Source organism: Sus scrofa, chromosome 9, assembly GCF_054392235.1.
Source record: "Sus scrofa isolate SSC_HxYL_T2T_F1_AM1 chromosome 9, Sscrofa_HxYL_maternal_Yorkshire_Landrace_v2.0, whole genome shotgun sequence".
NCBI lineage: Eukaryota > Metazoa > Chordata > Mammalia > Artiodactyla > Suidae > Sus > Sus scrofa.
In genome coordinates, this window is record NC_139391.1 from 17393370 (window position 1) to 17411361 (window position 17992).

At 40.7% G+C, this 17992-nt stretch overlaps 1 protein-coding gene across 20 annotated transcripts in view; it reads left to right on the top strand.

The window, feature by feature from the left end:
• The window catches only part of ANKRD42 (ankyrin repeat domain 42), a 151127-nt gene that overhangs the window by 34520 nt on the left and 98615 nt on the right, over nucleotides 1-17992 (top strand). For all 20 annotated transcript variants that reach the window (XR_014814806.1, XM_084975485.1, XM_021062580.2 and 17 more), the window contains 3 exons: nucleotides 5482-5607; nucleotides 11413-11518; nucleotides 17806-17978. Coding sequence is in view for 19 of the 20 variants with exons in the window: in XM_084975485.1 (XP_084831611.1) it covers nucleotides 5482-5607; nucleotides 11413-11518; nucleotides 17806-17978 (405 nt within the window). In the remaining variant the exon portion in view is untranslated. The remainder of the gene's footprint in view (nucleotides 1-5481; nucleotides 5608-11412; nucleotides 11519-17805; nucleotides 17979-17992) is intronic.

Below are 17992 nucleotides of genomic sequence, written 5' to 3' on the forward strand. Positions count from 1 at the left end.
ACATTTATGTTGTTTCCATGTCTTGGCTATTGTGAATAGTGCTACAATGAACATGTGGGTGCATATGTCTTTTTTTTTTTTTTTTTTTTTTTTTTTTTGCCTTTTCTAGGGCTGCTCCCACGGCATATGGAGGTTCCCAGGCTAGGGGTCTAATCAGAGCTGTAGCCACCGGCCTATGCCAGAGCCACAGCAACACAGATTCTGAGCCGCATCTGCAAGCTACACCACAACTCAGGACAACGCCGGATCCTTAACCCACTGAGCAAGGCCAGGGATCAAACCTGCAGCTGCATGGTTCCTAGTCAGATGCGTTAACCACTGCGCCATGATGGGAACTCCACATGTCTTTTTCAAGGAATGTTTTGTCTGGATATATGTCCAAGAGTGGGATTGTTGGGTCATATGGTAGTTCTCTGTTTAGTTTTCTGAGGTACCTCCATGCTGTTTTCCATAGTGGTTGTACCAGTTTACATTCCCACCAACAGTGCAGGAGGGTTCCTTTTTCTCCACACCCTCTCCAGCATTTGTGATTTGTGGATTTATGAATGATGGCCATTCTGACTGGTACCTCACAGTAGTTTTGATGTATATTTCTCTAATAACCAGTGATGCTGAGCATTTTTTCATGTGTCTGTTGGCCATCTGTATATCTTCTTTGGAGAAATGTCTACTCAGGTCTTTTGCCCATTTTTCAATTGGGTTGTTGGCTTTTTTGCTGTTGAGTTGTGTAAGTTGTGTATTTTAGCCCTCGCCAGTTGCATTGTTTGAAACTATTTTCTGGCATTCTGTGAGTTGTCTTTTTTTTTTTTTTTTTTTTTTTTTTTTTTTTTGTCTTTTTGTCTTTTTGTCTGTTGTTGTTGTTGTTGCTGTTGTTGCTATTTCTTGGGCCGCTCCCGCGGCATATGGAGGTTCCCAGGCTAGGGGTCGAATCGGAGCTGTAGCCACCGGCCTACGCCAGAGCCACAGCAACGCGGGATCCGAGCCGCGTCTGCGACCTACACCACAGCTCACGGCAACGCCGGATCATTAACCCACTGAGCAAGGGCAGGGACCGAACCCGCAACCTCATGGTTCCTAGTCGGATTCGTTAACCACTGCGCCACGACGGGAACTCCTGTCTTTTTTTTTTTAATGGTTTCCTTTGCTGTGCAAAAGCTTGTCAGTTTGATTAGGTCCCATTGGTTTATTTTTGCTTTTATTTTTGTTGCTTTGGAAGACTGACCTGAGAAAACATTTGTAAGGTTGATGTGAGAGTATGTTTGCCTATGTTCTCTTCTAGGGGTTTGATGGTATCTTGTCTTATGTTTAAGGTTTCTTGCCTTTTTTTTGGAGGTTTTAATTCTTCTGCCAGTGTTCAGTAGATGTTCTATGTGAATCATTCTACATGTAGATGTGTTTTTTTGATGTGTTTGTGGGAGAAGGTGAGCACCATGTCTTACTCCCCCGCCATCTTGATCCTTCTCCAGATCTTGTTTTTTAATCCAATCTGCTACCCTGTATCTTTAGCTTGGAGCTTTCAGTCCCTTGACATTTCTGGTAATTAGTGATATATATGTTTTAATTGCCATTTTAAACCTTGTTTTCCAGTTGACTCTCTCTCTGCTTTGCTCCTTTCTTTTTCTTATTGTGCTTGGGTGATTCCTCTTCCTTTAAGCCTATGTCCTTTTCTTTTTGTTTTTTTGTGAATCTGTGTTTTTTTTTTTTTTTTGTCTTTTTTGTCTTTTTTGTCTTTCGTCTTTTGTTGTTGTTGTTGTTGCTATTTCTTGGGCCGCTCCCCCGGCATATGGAGGTTCCCAGGCTAGGGGTTGAATCGGAGCTGTAGCCACCGGCCTACGCCAGAGCCACAGCAACGTGGGATCCGAGCCGCGTCTGCAACCTACACCACAGCTCACGGCAACGCCGGATCGTTAACCCACTGAGCAAGGGCAGGGACCGAACCCGCAACCTCATGGTTCCTAGTCGGATTCGTTAACCACTGTGCCACGACGGGAACTCCCGTGTTTGTTTTTGATTTATGCTTGCCCTGTTTTATCAAGTATGTTAACCCCTTCGTATAACTGCCTGCTTTAGCCTAGTAGTCATATAGGCTCAAACATATTCTAAAAAAAAAAAAAAAAAAAAAGAGTCTAGATTTTCTTACTCTTTTTCCCTACATTTTATGATTTTGATGTCCTTTTTTACACCTTCACATTCATCCTTTTCCTTTTCTTTGTGATTATCATTGCTTTCACAAATAGTTTTTTTTATTTGTATGGCTTATTTAAATGATTATACTTTCCAATTATTATTTACCCCGTGCTTTATCTTCTTACTCCTTTCCTATATGGAGGAGACCTATCAGTATTTCTTTTAGAATAGATTTAGTATTGCTGTATTCTTCTAGTTTTTGTTTGACAAATTCTTCGTTTCTTCTTCTATTTTAAATGATAATCTTGTTGGGTAGAGTATACTAGGTTGCACATTTTTCCCTCTTAGAACTTCAAGTATATCTTGCCATTCTCTTCTGGCCTGTAGTGTTTCTGTAGAGAAATCAGCTGATAGCCCCATGGGGGTTCTCTTCTAATTTACTCCTTGTTTTTCTCTTGTTGCCTTTAGAATCCTCTCCTAATCTTTAAATTTGCCATTTTTATTATAATGTGTCTTAGAGTAGGTCTGTTTGGGTTCAACTTGTTCAGGCACCTCTGTGCTTCCTGTATCTGGGTATTTGTTTTCTTTAGATTTGGGAAGTTTTCAACCACAATTTCCTCAAATATATTTTCAACCCCCTTTTTTTCTTCTCCTTTTGGCATCATGAGTATGAATATATTGGCCTGCTTTATATTATCCCATAGATCTTTTATATTCCTTCCTTTTTTTTTTTCATTTGTCTTCCTGTCTACTGTCCTGATTGGTCCATCTTCGTTATTCTCTCTTACAAGTCACTTATTTGTTCCTCTGCATTATTTATTCTGCTGTTCAGTGCCTTTACCTCAGCTTTTGCCTCTGCAAATGAATTTTACAATTTATCTTGGTGCCTCCTCGTGGTTTCTAGTTCCTTTTTAAAATACTCTCTGTTACTTTTGATAGCTGTTCTTAATTCCATCGGTATTTTCTTTACCTCTTTTTGAACTTGGTGTCATTAGACTGCAGAAGTCCGTTTCATTGTTTGCTCTGTCAGGGGAATTCTCTCGTTCTTTTAACTGGATGTGGTTCCTGTGCTGCTTCATTTTGCTTATTTTTTTTTTTCTCTGTGAGTTTAGGGAAAACGGTTATCTGCTGTGGTCTTGCAGGGCTACTTTTATAGGGTGAGTGTCCCTGAATATCTTGTGAAGTCTTATTTTTTTGGTGTGAGAGCTGCTTTTCAGTTTGGAGTTTGCTGTCTTTTTCTTCAGTGTATACCTCTCAGTAGGGGGTGTGCCAGTGTATGGCCTGTGGGTGCTTCCAGGGAGGTGAGGGCAATTGGTAGCACTCAGTTGCAGGGCCCTCCATGGGGGCAACCCCTGAGGTGACCAGGGCTGCAGGCACTGCCTGGTCATGGGACCCTCAGTGGTGTTGGGCTGTGCCCACCTCTGGAGTCCCAGATGGTTGCAGTGGTTTGCAGCTGCCCCCAAAGCTGGTGAAGGAGGTGTTCTGCTGCCTGAGAGTCTGCACATGCACAGAGAAAGAAGGACCCAAGTTGGTCGTGTTCCCCACCCCCACCCCCCCGCCTTTAGCCTTCCCCAGCAATGTGGGCTTACTTTTGCAGGCACAGGCCTCCTCTTCTCCCTTGGCTGTGGTGCGTTGTTACCCAGCCTGTGGAGCACTGCTCCCCAGCACCCCCAGGCTGTTTCCACACAGACAACCCTAGTCCTCTCCCCAGCACTGACCTCCAGGTCGCAAGTCTCAGAACCCACCCCTGGTGCAAGTGTCTGAGGCTGCAGTATCCTAGGCGGTGGTACCGATGGTCTATGCAGCTTTCTCTCTGCTTTGTCCTTCTCAAATTGGCTGCGCTGCTTTCCTCCAAGGCTTTGAGGCTCCACCTTCATCCCACCTGATCTCCCAGTCAGTTAGGTGGCCTCTCAGAGTGTGGATTCCTTTCCTCTTTCACAGCTCCCTCTCAGGAGTGCTGGTCCTGTCCTGATTCCTTTTATCCCCTTCTCTCTCTCTCTTTTTCCCCATTTGTTCTACCCAGTTGTGTGGAGGGTTTCTTGCCCTTTTTTGGAAGTCTGAGATCTGCCAGTGTTCACCACATGTTCTGTGTGAATCATTCTGTGTGTGTGTGTGTGTGTGTGTGTATTGATGTGTCTGTGGGAGAAGGTGAGCTCTATGTCCTACTCCTCTGCCATCATGATTCCTGCCCTGCCCCTCACCCCCCATAGTTTAAGGCTCCAACTTTGTTCTTTTTATTTTTTTGCCACACCTACAGGCATGTGAAAATTCCTGGGCCAGGCATGGAATCTGTGCCATAGCAGCAACCTGAGCCATTGTAATGGCAATACTGGATCCTTTACTCAATTCACCACAAGGGAACTCCCAACTTTGTTATTTTTAAAATACTCTTTGGGTGTTCCAGATTGTGTCCTTTCCATATATAAAAAAGAGGTTAGCTTTATCTCAGGGTTGTTAAGAGGATTAAAGGAAGGAATCCTTACAAGTGCTTACTGCTATTCCTAACATTCAGTAAGGGCTCAGGAGTTTCCATCATGGCACAGCAGAAATGAATGCGACCAGGAACCATGAGGTTGCAGGTTTGATCCCTGGCCTCGTTTAGTGGGTCAGGGATCCGGTGTTGCTGTGAGCTGTGGTATAGGTCGCAGACGTGCCTCAGATCTGGCATTGCTGTGGCTGTGGCATAGGCCAGAGGCTACAGCTCCGATTTGACCCCTAGCCTGGGAACTTCTATAATGCTGTGAGTGCAGCCCTAAAGAGACCAAAAAAAAAAAAAAAAAAAAAAGAAAAAAAAACATAGTAAGGGCTCAATATATGTAGTTGTTATCATTAAAAACATTTCATTAAGTATTTCCTATATGCTAGGTACTAGGTCAGGTGCATCTGACCTAGTACATGTATATGTATACATGTATGTACACACACATATGCACACACATGTACTTTATCTGCTTCTAGTTCTTTTGCTTTCTTCACTTCCTTGTAAACAGAGGAAGTGGTTTGTACAAATGCAGGACTTCAGACGAAGTATGTCTCTATACAAAGGGTTGAAAAATGACCATCTGCTTGTGTTTTGTGGTGGCCCAAGGGAAACAGGGAATATGGCTGAGACTAGTTCTGGTACAGTATATTCCTGTCATGTTGGAGATCCTGAGGGATGGGAAGCCTGGATCTTATTAATAATCTTACTTTGTGATCCTCTTTTTATTACTTGTCATTGCATCAGCTAAACTAATTCCAATATAACATAGTCATACTTGAGTTAATGTTGAACCTGATATGTGTGACTGATTAAGGCAGGGAAAAAGAATCAACTCCTGTGTTTACTGAAATGCTGATTTTTTTTATCCATAGCTTTAGCGTTTCCAGGTCATGTGGCTGCTTTTAAGGGTGATTTGGAAATGCTTAAAAAATTAATACAAGATGGAGTAATCAATATTAATGAACGTGATAATAATGGATCTACTCTTATGCATAAAGGTGAGTTATGTTTCAGTTCTGATACAATTGCTATTATTTGCCTTTGAAAATAACTGTTCTTCAGAAACACATGAGAATGTATGTGTTTTCCGATACCCTATGTGATGTCAGTTTACCTCATATGGTATATATAGTGCTTAATTCTCGTAAATGTGATATTCCTTTTGTGATGTCAGATGTTCACACATTATTATATTTAAGGGTAATTCCAAAAGAAATTCTCTTGCGACACTGCCATATTAGTTAAGATGTGGAATTCACTGCCAGAGAAGTTTCTGAGGACTAACATTTTCTTTGGACTAACAATACCTACTAATTCATTAAAATGGAAACTCTCTCTCTTGAAAAAAGGTATAGCAGAATTTTCTTCTGTCTTGCATTCTGCAAAAATGTTTGTACTTTCATAGAAATATCAATGAACAATAGATTTGAATGAATTTTCAAAAGGTCTGCCACTGCTCTTTGTACTCACTTTCCTTTTACATGGAATTCTAAAATACTGATCTTTTGATTATTTTTTAATCACACTTGATTAAATTTTGAACTCAGGGGTTCCCGTCATGGCTCAGCAGAAACAAATCTGACTGGTATCCATGAGGATGCAGGGTTGATCCCTGGCCTTGCTCAGCTGAGGTGTAGGTCGCAGACATGGCTCGTATCTGGCATTGCTGTGGCTGTGTGTAGGCCAGCAACTATAGCTCTGATTCAACCTCTAGCCTGGGAACTTCCATATGCCTCAAGTGCGGCCCTAAAAACAAACAAACAAACAAAAAAAAAACAAACCCAAGAACAAATTGTCAACTCAGTGTTGGAAATATTACACTCTAGGATTTATTCTTGACAATCATACTTTTATTTATAAAATCAAAAACCAGATTGTTAACCTACTGCTTGTATATTCCCATCCTACTTCATTCATGATATTGTACTATAAGTTTCTTCATAATCAGTGGCAGATAATTCTTTTCAAAGTCTTAGAGTAAAAAGACAGTAGGTTTGTTAATACAGTCTTGTGTTTGAATTGGACTTTATTTCAGAAGTAACTTCTGATAATCCCAATCACAGATTATCTTCCTGTTGGCTCTGTTCTTAATCATTAACATTTACTTAATTAACAGTGTATCTCAAGTATAGAATCTAAGCACCATGTGTATCAGTAGTTTTATGAGCGAGAGGATGGGTGGAGCAGGAAGAAGAGGAATGTGAAAGGAGTTTCTCTTATCATAGAGAGGTTGCCACTTTGGTAAACAGCGTACCCTAGACTTGGAGAATTTCCCTACATCTATTTTTGCTGACTGTCTAGGCATAAAACTCTTCACTATGAGATTTATGAATGAGGAGGAGACTTAAAATGTGCATAAAATGTCTTTTTTTAAAAATTGTGCCTGTGGCATGTAGAATTCCAGAGCCAGGGATTGAACCCATGCCATAGCAATGACCCAAGCTGCTGCTGTGACAACAGTGGGTCCTTAACCCACTCTGTCACCAGGGGAGCTCCTAAAATGGATTTTTTTTTTTAAATGTGGGGGTTCCCACTGTGACATGGTGGGTTAAGAATTTGGCTGCAGTGGTTCAGGTCGCTGCTGAGGTACTGGTTGGATCTCCTGTCCCGTGCAGTGGGTTAAAGGATCTGGAGTTGCTGCAGCGGCCACCGAGGTTGCAACTATGGCTTGGACTCGGTCCCTGACCCAGGAACTTCCATATGCTTCAGGTGCAGCTGTAAAATTAAAAAAAAAAAAATATGGTGCCCTGGAGCAAAGCCCCCCAATTCATATGCTAGATATAACCTGTTTTTATTGCTGATGTGTATGTGAGGTGTCATTGTAGCACTGTAGCAGAGGATAGGCTCACTTGTGGTTGTTATAGAACATCTTTTAGGAACAGTCAACTTCACTGATGGCTGGTTTTAGCCTCTCTCACCCATTTATCTACCACTTGAGCTGAGATGGAAATGAGGGTCTCGGAAAAAAGTTGTGAAGAGGTTGATGTACAACACGGTGTTTGGGATGCAGCCTTTGTGAGAAAGTGGGAGAGTGAAAGTAAGGAGGAACCAGAAAGGTTTGCCCTTGACCTGTTCTCTAGCCTCTCTGTCCATTAAGGACTCCTGGGTGGAGTGGGTCAGATGCTGTGGTAGAAGGGTGACAAGTGGCCACATCTTGGGGGAGGGGTATTTTGTGTACATCACTCTATTCCTAGGGAATATCTATATGTTTAGGTCATACCCAAATTGGGTGAATAGCAGTTGATGTCTCCGTGTAACTTAATTCATATTTCCCATATCTTGTCAATCTAGCTACTCTCTACTTCGTTTTCTTTCATTTTAATTGATTCATTAAATAATTGTCTATGATTGAGGCATTTGTCTTAGTCACTTACTGATTGTTAAATCCAATATGACTTCTCTTTTCATTCATTTGTTCTTTTTTTTTTTTTTTTTTTTTTTGTCTTTCTGTCTTTTTAGGGCCACACCTGTGGCATATCGAGGTTTCCAGGCTAGGGAACAGCCATAGCAATGCAGGATCTGAACCGCATCTGTGACCTACACCATAGCTCATGGCAACACCAGATCCCCAACCCACTGAGCAAGGCCAGGGTTCGAACCTGTGTCCTCATGGATACTAGTCAGATTCATTTCTGCTGAGCCATGATAGGAACTCCTCATCCATTTGTTCTTAAGCCATAATTATTTCAAATAATTTCTTAAAATGTCTCGCCACTGCATAATTTTATTTTGTTAAATTAATCATCAGCATATCTTAATCAATATACAATAAGGATTTGGGGTAAAAATACTTTAATTGTATTTCATTGTAGATAAATTAACCTTCCCCCGACTCCCCATTGTAAACATTACCTATGAAAGTACTGGGTTACACTCATACTGTTTTATAAAACTCACCATTATCTGTGATTCATAAATATGACCGTGTAACTCTTAGGGACAGAGTGTGTCGCTCTTTTTGTCTAAAGTGGGGTTATTTCTAGAGATCTGGAAATTCCCCTAGTATTCTCTGTTAGCTGGTTTTGGATTTGCTTAGAGAAGCCTCAGGCTCTTCAGGAGCCAACTGTGAATTTGGCCAATGGCTCTGAGTCAAGCAGAGGAGAGCAGGACAAGAGTTCTTAAAAGATCTTTCGTAAGCTGGGCTGCGGGGCCGTAGTGAGAGGGTTCCTTTGTCACTGGGTCTGACTTTGTGTCCTTTCCTCTCTGTTGCCAGCATTGGAGGTAGATTGACTTTTTAAGGCATCAAAATCATACCAAAGTTCATATTCTTTGATTCATTTTACTGAAGCACATGTATATTCTGCACCAACCATGTGCCTGCACCATGAAGAGAGTATGGGACCCAGACCTTACTGCTAAGGAGCTACATACTTATACCATACAGCTAGGGAATTGTAAAAGTCAGGATGTGATTAGTGGCAAAACTTATCTGGCTATTAAAAAACATGCAGTAGTATGGAATTCCTTTTGTGGCACAGCGGAAATGAATCTGATTAGCATCCATAAGGACAAAGGTTTGATCCCTGGCCTTGCTCAGTGGGTTAAGGATCCAGTGTTGCCATGAACTGTGGTGTAGGTCGCAGACATGGCTCGCATCCCTCATTGCTGTGGTTGTGGTGTAGGCCAGCAGCTACAGGTCTGATTTAACCCCTAGCCTGGGAACTTCCATATGCCACATGTGCGGCCCTAAACAAACAAAGAAAGAAACAAACAAACATGCAGTAGGAGTTAAGGAGTAGCTATTGAAGAACAGAAGATCTTGCTAAGGGTTAAATCATAGGAATTCAGAAATAGTACCTTATGTTTACATGATATTTCACAGGGTGTAAAATTGCCATCACATTTAATCCTTATTGTAGTTTTATGAAGCAGCAGTGTATTCTCCTTATAAATATGAAATCATCTCTGTAAAAGATGAGGAAATTGGGATCCAGAGGGATCAGGTTTATTTTTTTATATATTTTTAAATTACAGATAATTTACAATGTTTTAGATGTAAAGCAAGGTGATCAATATATTCATATACCCACACACATATTTTTTTCAGATTCTTTTTCATTATAGGTTGTTACAAGGTATTAAATATAGTTCCCTCTGCTATACGGTAGATCCTTGTTGTTTAACTCTTTTATATATAGTGTGTATCTGTTAATCCCAAATTCCCAATTTTTCTCTTTCTCCTCAGGTTTCTTTCTTTCTTTCTTTTTTTTTTTTTTTCTTTTTAGAGCTGCACGTGTGGCATATGGAAATTCCCGGGCTGGGGGTTGAGTCGGAGCTATAGCTGCCAGTCTACACAACAGCCACAGCAATGCAGGTTCTGAGCCGTGTCTGCGACCTACACCACAGCTCATGGCAACGAACCTGCATCCTCATCCTGGATTCGTTACCACTGAGCCACAACAGGAATTCCTTCTCTTCAGGTTTTTTGACTGAGGTCACACAGCTAATAGAGCAGAATTAAGATTTCATTCACTTTTTCATTCACTTATTTTTTTATCAACTCTATAAACATTTATCGAGGGTCAGTGTGTGAGCCACTTGCAAAGTTCTCTCCTATCCTCCAGTTTATCGTTTAGTAGACCTACACTCAGATCTTTTAAGTTTTTTGAGGGTTTTTTTTTTTTGTTTTTGTCTTTTCTAGGGCCGCATCTGAGGTATATGGAGGTTCCCAGACCAGGGGTCTAATTGGAGCTGTAGCCGCTGGCCTACGCCAGAGCCACAGCAATGCGGAATCTGAGCCACGTCTGCGACCTGACCTCCACCACAGCTCATGGCAACGCCGGATCCTTAACCCACTGAGTGAGACCTAATTGGATTTGTTAACCACTGAGCCATGACGGGAACTCCAGTTTTTTGAGTTTTTTATGCATGGCTTCCCTGAGTCTTGAGATGGATCTAGAAGGATGGGTAGAAGTTAGATGAGCACATAACTGAGTGATAGGCACTGGGTGAGAAGACGCATAAGCAGAGTATAGAGGTGAAAGTTAATATTGAGTGCACGTGTTTAAGGAGAGGTGGTAAGCAGTTTAGGTAATCAAAGAGGGGCCTGTGAGTTTGTGGTGAGGGTCAGAGGGATAAGCTATTTATACAAGATGGCAAAAGTTTTCAAAGCCTTTCATGTTCACACAGACTGCTTTCACATTCTGGCCTGATACAGGGCTGGTCAGGAGCTGTGGATACAGCAGATGAGCACTGAATTAGGATTCCAAAAAACCTAGGTTATGACTTCAAATCCCTTGCTTATTGGCTGTGTGGTATTGAATAACCTCTTTGAACTTCACCTTTTATATTTTATTATTATTAATTTTTTTTGTCTTTTTGCCATTTCTAGGGCCGCTTCTGTGGCATATGGAGGTTCCCAGGCTAGGGGTCTAATCGGAGCTATAGCTCCTGGCCTACACCAGGGCCACAGCAACACTGGATCCGAGCCACGTCTGCAACCTAGACCACAGCTCACAACAGCGCCAGATCCTTAACCCACTGAGCAAGACCAGGGATCGAACCCCAACCTCATGGTTCCTAGTCGGATTCGTTAACCACTGAGCCACGACAGAGACTCCCAACTCTTATATTTTATGCAAAATTCTCTGCTTAGAGGCTGAGTGCTGCAGATATTTGATTAAATATCTGTCTAATGAATGAATAAATGAAAGAGAATAAAACATCTGTCCAACCTACTTTTGTTGATTATCGCAGGGACAAGTATTTGCAAAAATACTCTGTAATGGTACTGTCCAAAATTTTAGAAAATTGTTACTAGTAACAGTAACTTTTGGTGTGCATTTACTGTTTTGTTTTTACAGCTGCTGGACAAGGTCATATAGAGTGTTTGCAGTGGCTAATTAAAATGGGAGCAGACAGTAATATTACCAACAAAGCAGGGGAGAAACCCAGTGATGTGGCTAAGAGGTATCCCTATCTACTTTGTTTCTTTCTTTTGTTCTTAAAGTTTTGCATTTACTCTGCTATACTCAGAAGTCTCTGAAGGTTTCTGGAATTATAGGACTTGGTTAAGTGCTGATGGAATGATAATTTTCAAGTTAAATCAACATTTGAGAGTGTATCAGCTCTTCTCTCTAAAGCTGTGATTCTCACCTGGGAGGTAGTATTGTCTCCTTTGCTGGGGGCGGGCGGGGCATTTAGAAGTGTGGAAGTTGTGGGGGGAGTTGTCACAGTGACGGAGACCTTCTCTAATATTTACTGAGGTCAGGTCCAGGGATACCAAACATTCTACAGTGCTCAGAACAGGGGGGTACAATGAAGAATTGTCCCATGCAGAGGTTGGGAAATACTGTGTGATAAAAAAGAAGTAAATAAAAGGAGTCACACGAATTTTTTTTTTTTTTTTACAACTTTGAATCTTTTTTCTTGAAGTATCTTCATTAGCAGTGTTGTGTTAGTTACAGGTTTATACCAAAGTGATTCAGTAATACATATATATGTATATCTTCATCTATTTTTTTCAGATTCTTTTCCCTTATAGGTTATTAGAAAATATTGAGTATAGTTCTCTGTGCTATATAGCTCTTGCTGGTTATCTGTTGTGTACATAGCAGTGTGTATTTGTTAACCCTTACCTCCTAGTTTATTCCTCTCCTCACTCTTTCCTCTTTAGTAACCATAAGTTTGTTTTCTGTCTGTAGGTCTATTTCTGTTGTGTATGTAAGTTTATTTGTATCATTTTTTTTAAGATTCCACAAATAAGCAATATCATATGACATTTGTCTTTCTCTGGCTTACTTCACTTAGTATAATATCTATGTTCAAAAGGAAAAAAAAGAAAAGGCGAGTTCCTGTTGTGGCTCAGTGGTCAACGAATCGACTGGGAACCATGGGGTTGCAGGTTCGATCCCTGGCCTGGCTCACTGGGTTAAGGATCCAGCATTGCCGTGAGCTGTGGTGTAGGTTGCAAACGCAGCTCGGATCTGGCATTGCTGTGCAGAGGCTACAGCTCCCATTAGACCCTTAGCCTGGGAACCTCCATATGCTGCGGGTGTGGCCCTAGAAAAGACAAAAAGCCAAAAAAAACCAAAATCTGTGTTCATCCATGTTGCTGCAAATGGCATTATTTCATTCTTCTTATGGCTGAGTAGTATTCCACTATATGTGTGTGTGTGTATTCCGTTTTTATATGTATAAATCACATCTTCCTTATCCAGTCCTCTGTTGATGGACGTTTATGTTGCGTCCATGTGTTGGCCATTGTAAATAGTGCTGGATTGAATACTGAGGTGCATGTATCTTTTCGAATTACGGTTTTCTCTGGATATATGCCCAGGAGCAGGATTGCAGGATCATATGGTAACTCTATTTTTGTTTTTTTAAGGAACTTCTGTGCTGATTGTACCAATTTACATTCCCACCAACAGTGTAGGAGGGTTCCCTTTTCTCCACACCCTCTCCAGCATTTGTTATTTATAGACTTTTTTGTCTTTTTTTTTTTTTTTTTTGGACTGCTCCCGCGGCATATGGAGGTTCCCAGGCTAGGGGTCGAATCGGAGCTGTAGCCACGGGCCTACGCCAGAGCCACAGCAATGTGGGATCCGAGCCGGGTCTGTGACCTACACCACAGCTCATGGCAACGCTGGACCCTTAACTCATTGAGCAAGGCCAGGGACCGAACCCACAACCTCATGGCTCCTAGTTGGATTCATGAACCACTGCGCCACGATGGGAACTCCAATTTATTTATAGACTTTTTGATGATGGCCCTTCCAACTGGTGTGAGGTGATACCTCATTGTAGTGTTTTTTGTTTTTTGCTATTTTTTTGAGTTGATTTATAGAGTCACATGGATTTTGAAACAAATTTTAATATTTACATTTGAATTAAATATAACACCTATTACTGAACATCTCCAGCTCATTCATGTCAGGTCCTCAAGGAGTAATTAGTCCATTCATTTGTTCATTTGGTTGTTTTTCGTTCAACTTCCTGTATTCTTACCATGTTCCAAGTGCTTTTAGCATTAGGATTATAAAGATAAAAAAACATGATCCTTGCCTTCAAGAAACTTAGAGTCTTGTGGAGAGACAAATGTGCAAATATAACTTTTAATAATTATCATTATGTCATATTCCTTGTTATGCATAAGGTACAGGAAGAACATAGGAAAAGTACCCAAGTATTCCTCATTGAAATTTGTGGGGAAGAAATATTAATACAGAGGATGTTAAGGGTTATAAAGAAAAGTTTGGCGGGGCGGGGGGGCGGAGAATTTACGTAGAAGTCAGGGAAAAGTTTTTTGATTTTTTTTTGGGGGAAGCAACATTTATGCTGACACTTGAAGGAGGAAGAGTTGTAAGTTAACATCTCGTGTGTCTGCGGAACACACGTGATTCAGAACTGCTGTAGTCTAAAGTAGGAGTGTGGATTAAAATTGCTTATGAGGCTTGATAGGATGCAATGGCCTAATTACTCATTACATTGTCATGCTATTTTTTCTTTGTGAGTTCATGTTCCTTAAAATTTTGTCTGTGGTATCTTTCTGAAGCTTGGAATGTGATTTTGTTTTACCACATACTAGTATCATTATCAATTCAGGCCCACCTTATTTGTGTTTTTTGTTGTCTTTTCTAGGGCCGCACCTATGGCATATGGAGGTTTCCAGGCTAGAGGTCTAATCGGAGCTGTAGCTACCAGCCTACCCCAGAGCCACAGCAATGTGGGATCCGAGCTGCCTCTGCAGCCTACACCACAGCTCACAGCAATGCTGGATCCTTAACCCACTGAGAGAGGCCAGGGATCGAACCTGAAAACTCATGGTTCCTAGTCAGATTCGTTAACCATTATTTGTATTTTTAAAAAGATCTTTATCAGGATATGGTTAGCATACAATAAAGTATGCATATTTGAACAGGACAAACCAATGGATTCTGATATATGTATACACCTGTGAAATCATCACCACAATCAAGATAGCGAACAATCACCCCCAATTCTCCTTGTAATTTCTCTCTCTTCCCCAAGCAAACACTATACTAATCTGCTTTCTGTCACTGTAGATTAGTTTGCATTTGCCAGAATTTTATATAAATGGAATCATAAGTAGTTTGTTTTTTTTTTTTTTTGGTTTTTTTTTTTTTTTGTCTTTTTGCCATTTCTTGGGCTGCTCCCGTGGCATATGGAGGTTCCCAGGCTAGGGATCGAATCGGAGCTGTAGCTGCCAGCCTACACCACAGCCACAGCAACGCGGGATCCGAGCCACATCTGCAACCTACGCCACAGCTCACGGCAACACCAGATCCGTAACCCACTGAGGAAGGCCAGGGATCGAACCCACAACCTCATGGTTCTTAGTCTGATTCGTTAACCACTGAGCCATGATGAGAACTCCGTAAGTAGTATTCTTATGTATCTGGCTTTTTTTTACTCAGCATAATTCTGTGTTAGTGGTTTCTTTCTTTCTTATTGCTGAATAGTATTCCATTGGATGTCGAATTCCATAGTATTCCACAGTTTGATTATCCACTAACCTGTTGAAGTACACCTTGATTGTATCTGTTTTTGGGCTTAGGAATAAAGCTGCTATAAACATTCACAACACAGATTTTTGTGTGAACTTAAGTTTTACGTTCACACGGGTAATACTTAGGAGTTGGATTACTCAGTCAGATACTAAGGGTGTGTTGATAAAAAACTGCCAAAAGTGCCTTCCAGAGCAACTGCATCGGTTTGCATCTTCACCAGCAATGGATGAGAGTTTCTGTGTTTTTTTGTTTTTGTCTTTTTTAGGGCTGCACCAGTGACATATGGAAGTTCCTAGGGTAGGGGTGGAATTGGATCTGTAACTGCCCACCTATACCACAGCCCCAGCAGTGTGGGATCCGAGCTGTGTCTGTGACCTATACCACAGCTCACAGCAACACTGGATCCCCGACCCACTGGGCAAGGCCAGGGATCAAACCCTTGTCCTCATGGATACTAGTAGGGTTCATTACTGCTGAGCCACAGCGGGAATGCCCCTGTGGCTTTTTATCTCAACAGCATTTGATATTGTCAGGCTTTTTTGATTTTCATAATTTCAGTAGGTGTGTAGTGGTATCTCACTGTGGTTTTAATTTGCTTTTTCCTGGGAATTCCCATTGTGGCTCAACGGGTATCATGAGGATATGGTTTGGTCCCTGACCTTGCTTAGTGGATTAAGGATCTGGTGTTGCCATGAGCTATGGTGTAGGTTGCAGATGTAGTTCAGATCCCATGTTACTGCAGTTGTGGCATAGGCCAGCAATCAGATCCCATTTGACTCCTAGCCTGGGAACTTGCGTATATGCCAAAGTTCCTAAAAGAGAAAAAAAAAATTTTTTTTAAATTTGCTTTTTCCTAATGAGAAATGATTCTGGGAAGCTTTTCATGTACATATTTGCCATTTGTATATTTTCCCTTGGTGAATTGACTGTTCAGATCTTTAGTCCACTCTTAAAAATTGGGCGGCTTTCTTATAGTTGAGTTTTAAGAGCTCTTTCTATATTCTGGATACTAGTTCTTTCTCAGATTTTTGTTTTGCAAAAGAATTACTCCCAGTTGTGGCTTATTTTTTCATTCTCTTAACAATGTCTTTTTTTTTTTTTTTTTGGTCTTTTGTCTATTTAGGGCTGCACCCGAGGCTTGTGGAGGTTCCCAGGCTAGGGTCTAATCAGAGCTGTAGCTGCTGGCCTACACCACAGCTACAGCAACACCAGATCCTTAACCCACTGAGCGAGGCCAGGGATTGAACCCACGTCCTCATGGATACTAGTCGGGTTTGTTAACCACTGAGCCATGATGGGAACTTCATAACATTGTCTTTGGAGAGCAAGAATTTTTATCAACTTGCTGTTTAATGAGTTATGCTTTTGGTATTATAGCTAAGAAATCTTTGACACAAAGCCACAAAGATTTTCTCTTACGTTTTCTTTTCGCTGTTACATAGGTTTTACATTAAGGTTATTGTCCCTTTTGAGTTAATTTTTGTATATTGTATTATAAGTTATGCATCCAAGGTTTTTTTTTTTTTTATATGGATATCTAATTGTTCTAGCACCATTTGTTGAAAAGGCTGTCCTATCAGTATCATAGGGGTAATTTAGGTCTGTGAGTGTATTTGAAGTTACTCATAATTTCTGGTCCACATTTCATTTATGCACCAAAATGCTGAGTGTGAGTATACTGTTATAGAAGAAACTTGAATCTGGTGTAAAGCAAGTACTCAGTAAATAATAGAGGTTGAGTTACAACCTAGTAATAGAGATAATGAATTCTATTAATCTTACAACTTCCTATGATAATTATTATAGTTAGTGAGTTGCCAGTACTTGGTGAAAGGTAAGAATATATGTGTGCATGTGGTTATATAAGTGAGAAAAATAGGATTTGAGACTTTTGTGTTTAGTAATGCTCATTTACTAAGACAGAGTATTAAACATTTTGGTTAGCAAAACTGTGGGGAAAACATGCAGATTACATATATATATAATCATAACAACTTGAAAACCAAGGGTAAATTACTAGAAGCTTCATGAGATGTGGGAAAGATAAAATAGAAAATGTGGATAGGAAGCACATTATTTTTCCATTAAATTTGAAAGCCATGCTGAGTACTTCGAGGGTTGTAGAAGGATGATGATTAAGGGGGATAAAGCTGTAGTTTGCCCTAAAACTGGAACCAGAATTAATTCTACAAACTAAATTTGGCCTGGGAGTTCCCTCTGTGACACAGTGGGTTAAGGATCTGGTGTTGCTGCAGCTGTGACTTAGGTCATAGCTGTGGCTTAGATTTGATCCCTGGCCCAGGAACTCCATATGCTGAGGGTGTGAACAAAGAAGAAGAAAAAATAAATTAGGCCTTCAGGAAAAGGTAGTAAATACAGGTAATCAGGTAGGGTGGTTTTGTACTTTCTACTCAGTTGAGCAGCTGTTTGGGGGCACACCAAATATGCGTTTGATGTTGGTTCACCTCTTCCAGTTGGATTTTTGCCAGTAAAAATTATGGAGTCAATCTGTAATACGACTGCTTGTCTTTAGTTTCCAGTGACTGAATTTTCCACATAGCTGGATATGGGTCAAATTGTCACTGACCATCAGGTACAGTTTTGCTTTTTTACTGGTGAGTGAGTTGGTGGCCTAATGTAGAGTGTAATTCCCTAAATTAAATGAAAACTGAAATTTCAACTTGAAAAATGTTGTGCATCTTGTTAATTAGTAATTCTTTTCTACAGGTTTGCCCATTTAGCTGCAGTAAAACTATTGGAAGGACTACAGAAATATGAGGTAGATGATAATGAAATTGATGAAAATGATATTAAGTTTTTTATAAGACATGGTGTTGAGGGAAGCACTGATGCCAAGGATGATTTAGGACTCAGTGAGTCGGATAAAACAGATGCCAGAGGTAAGTGCGCCAAC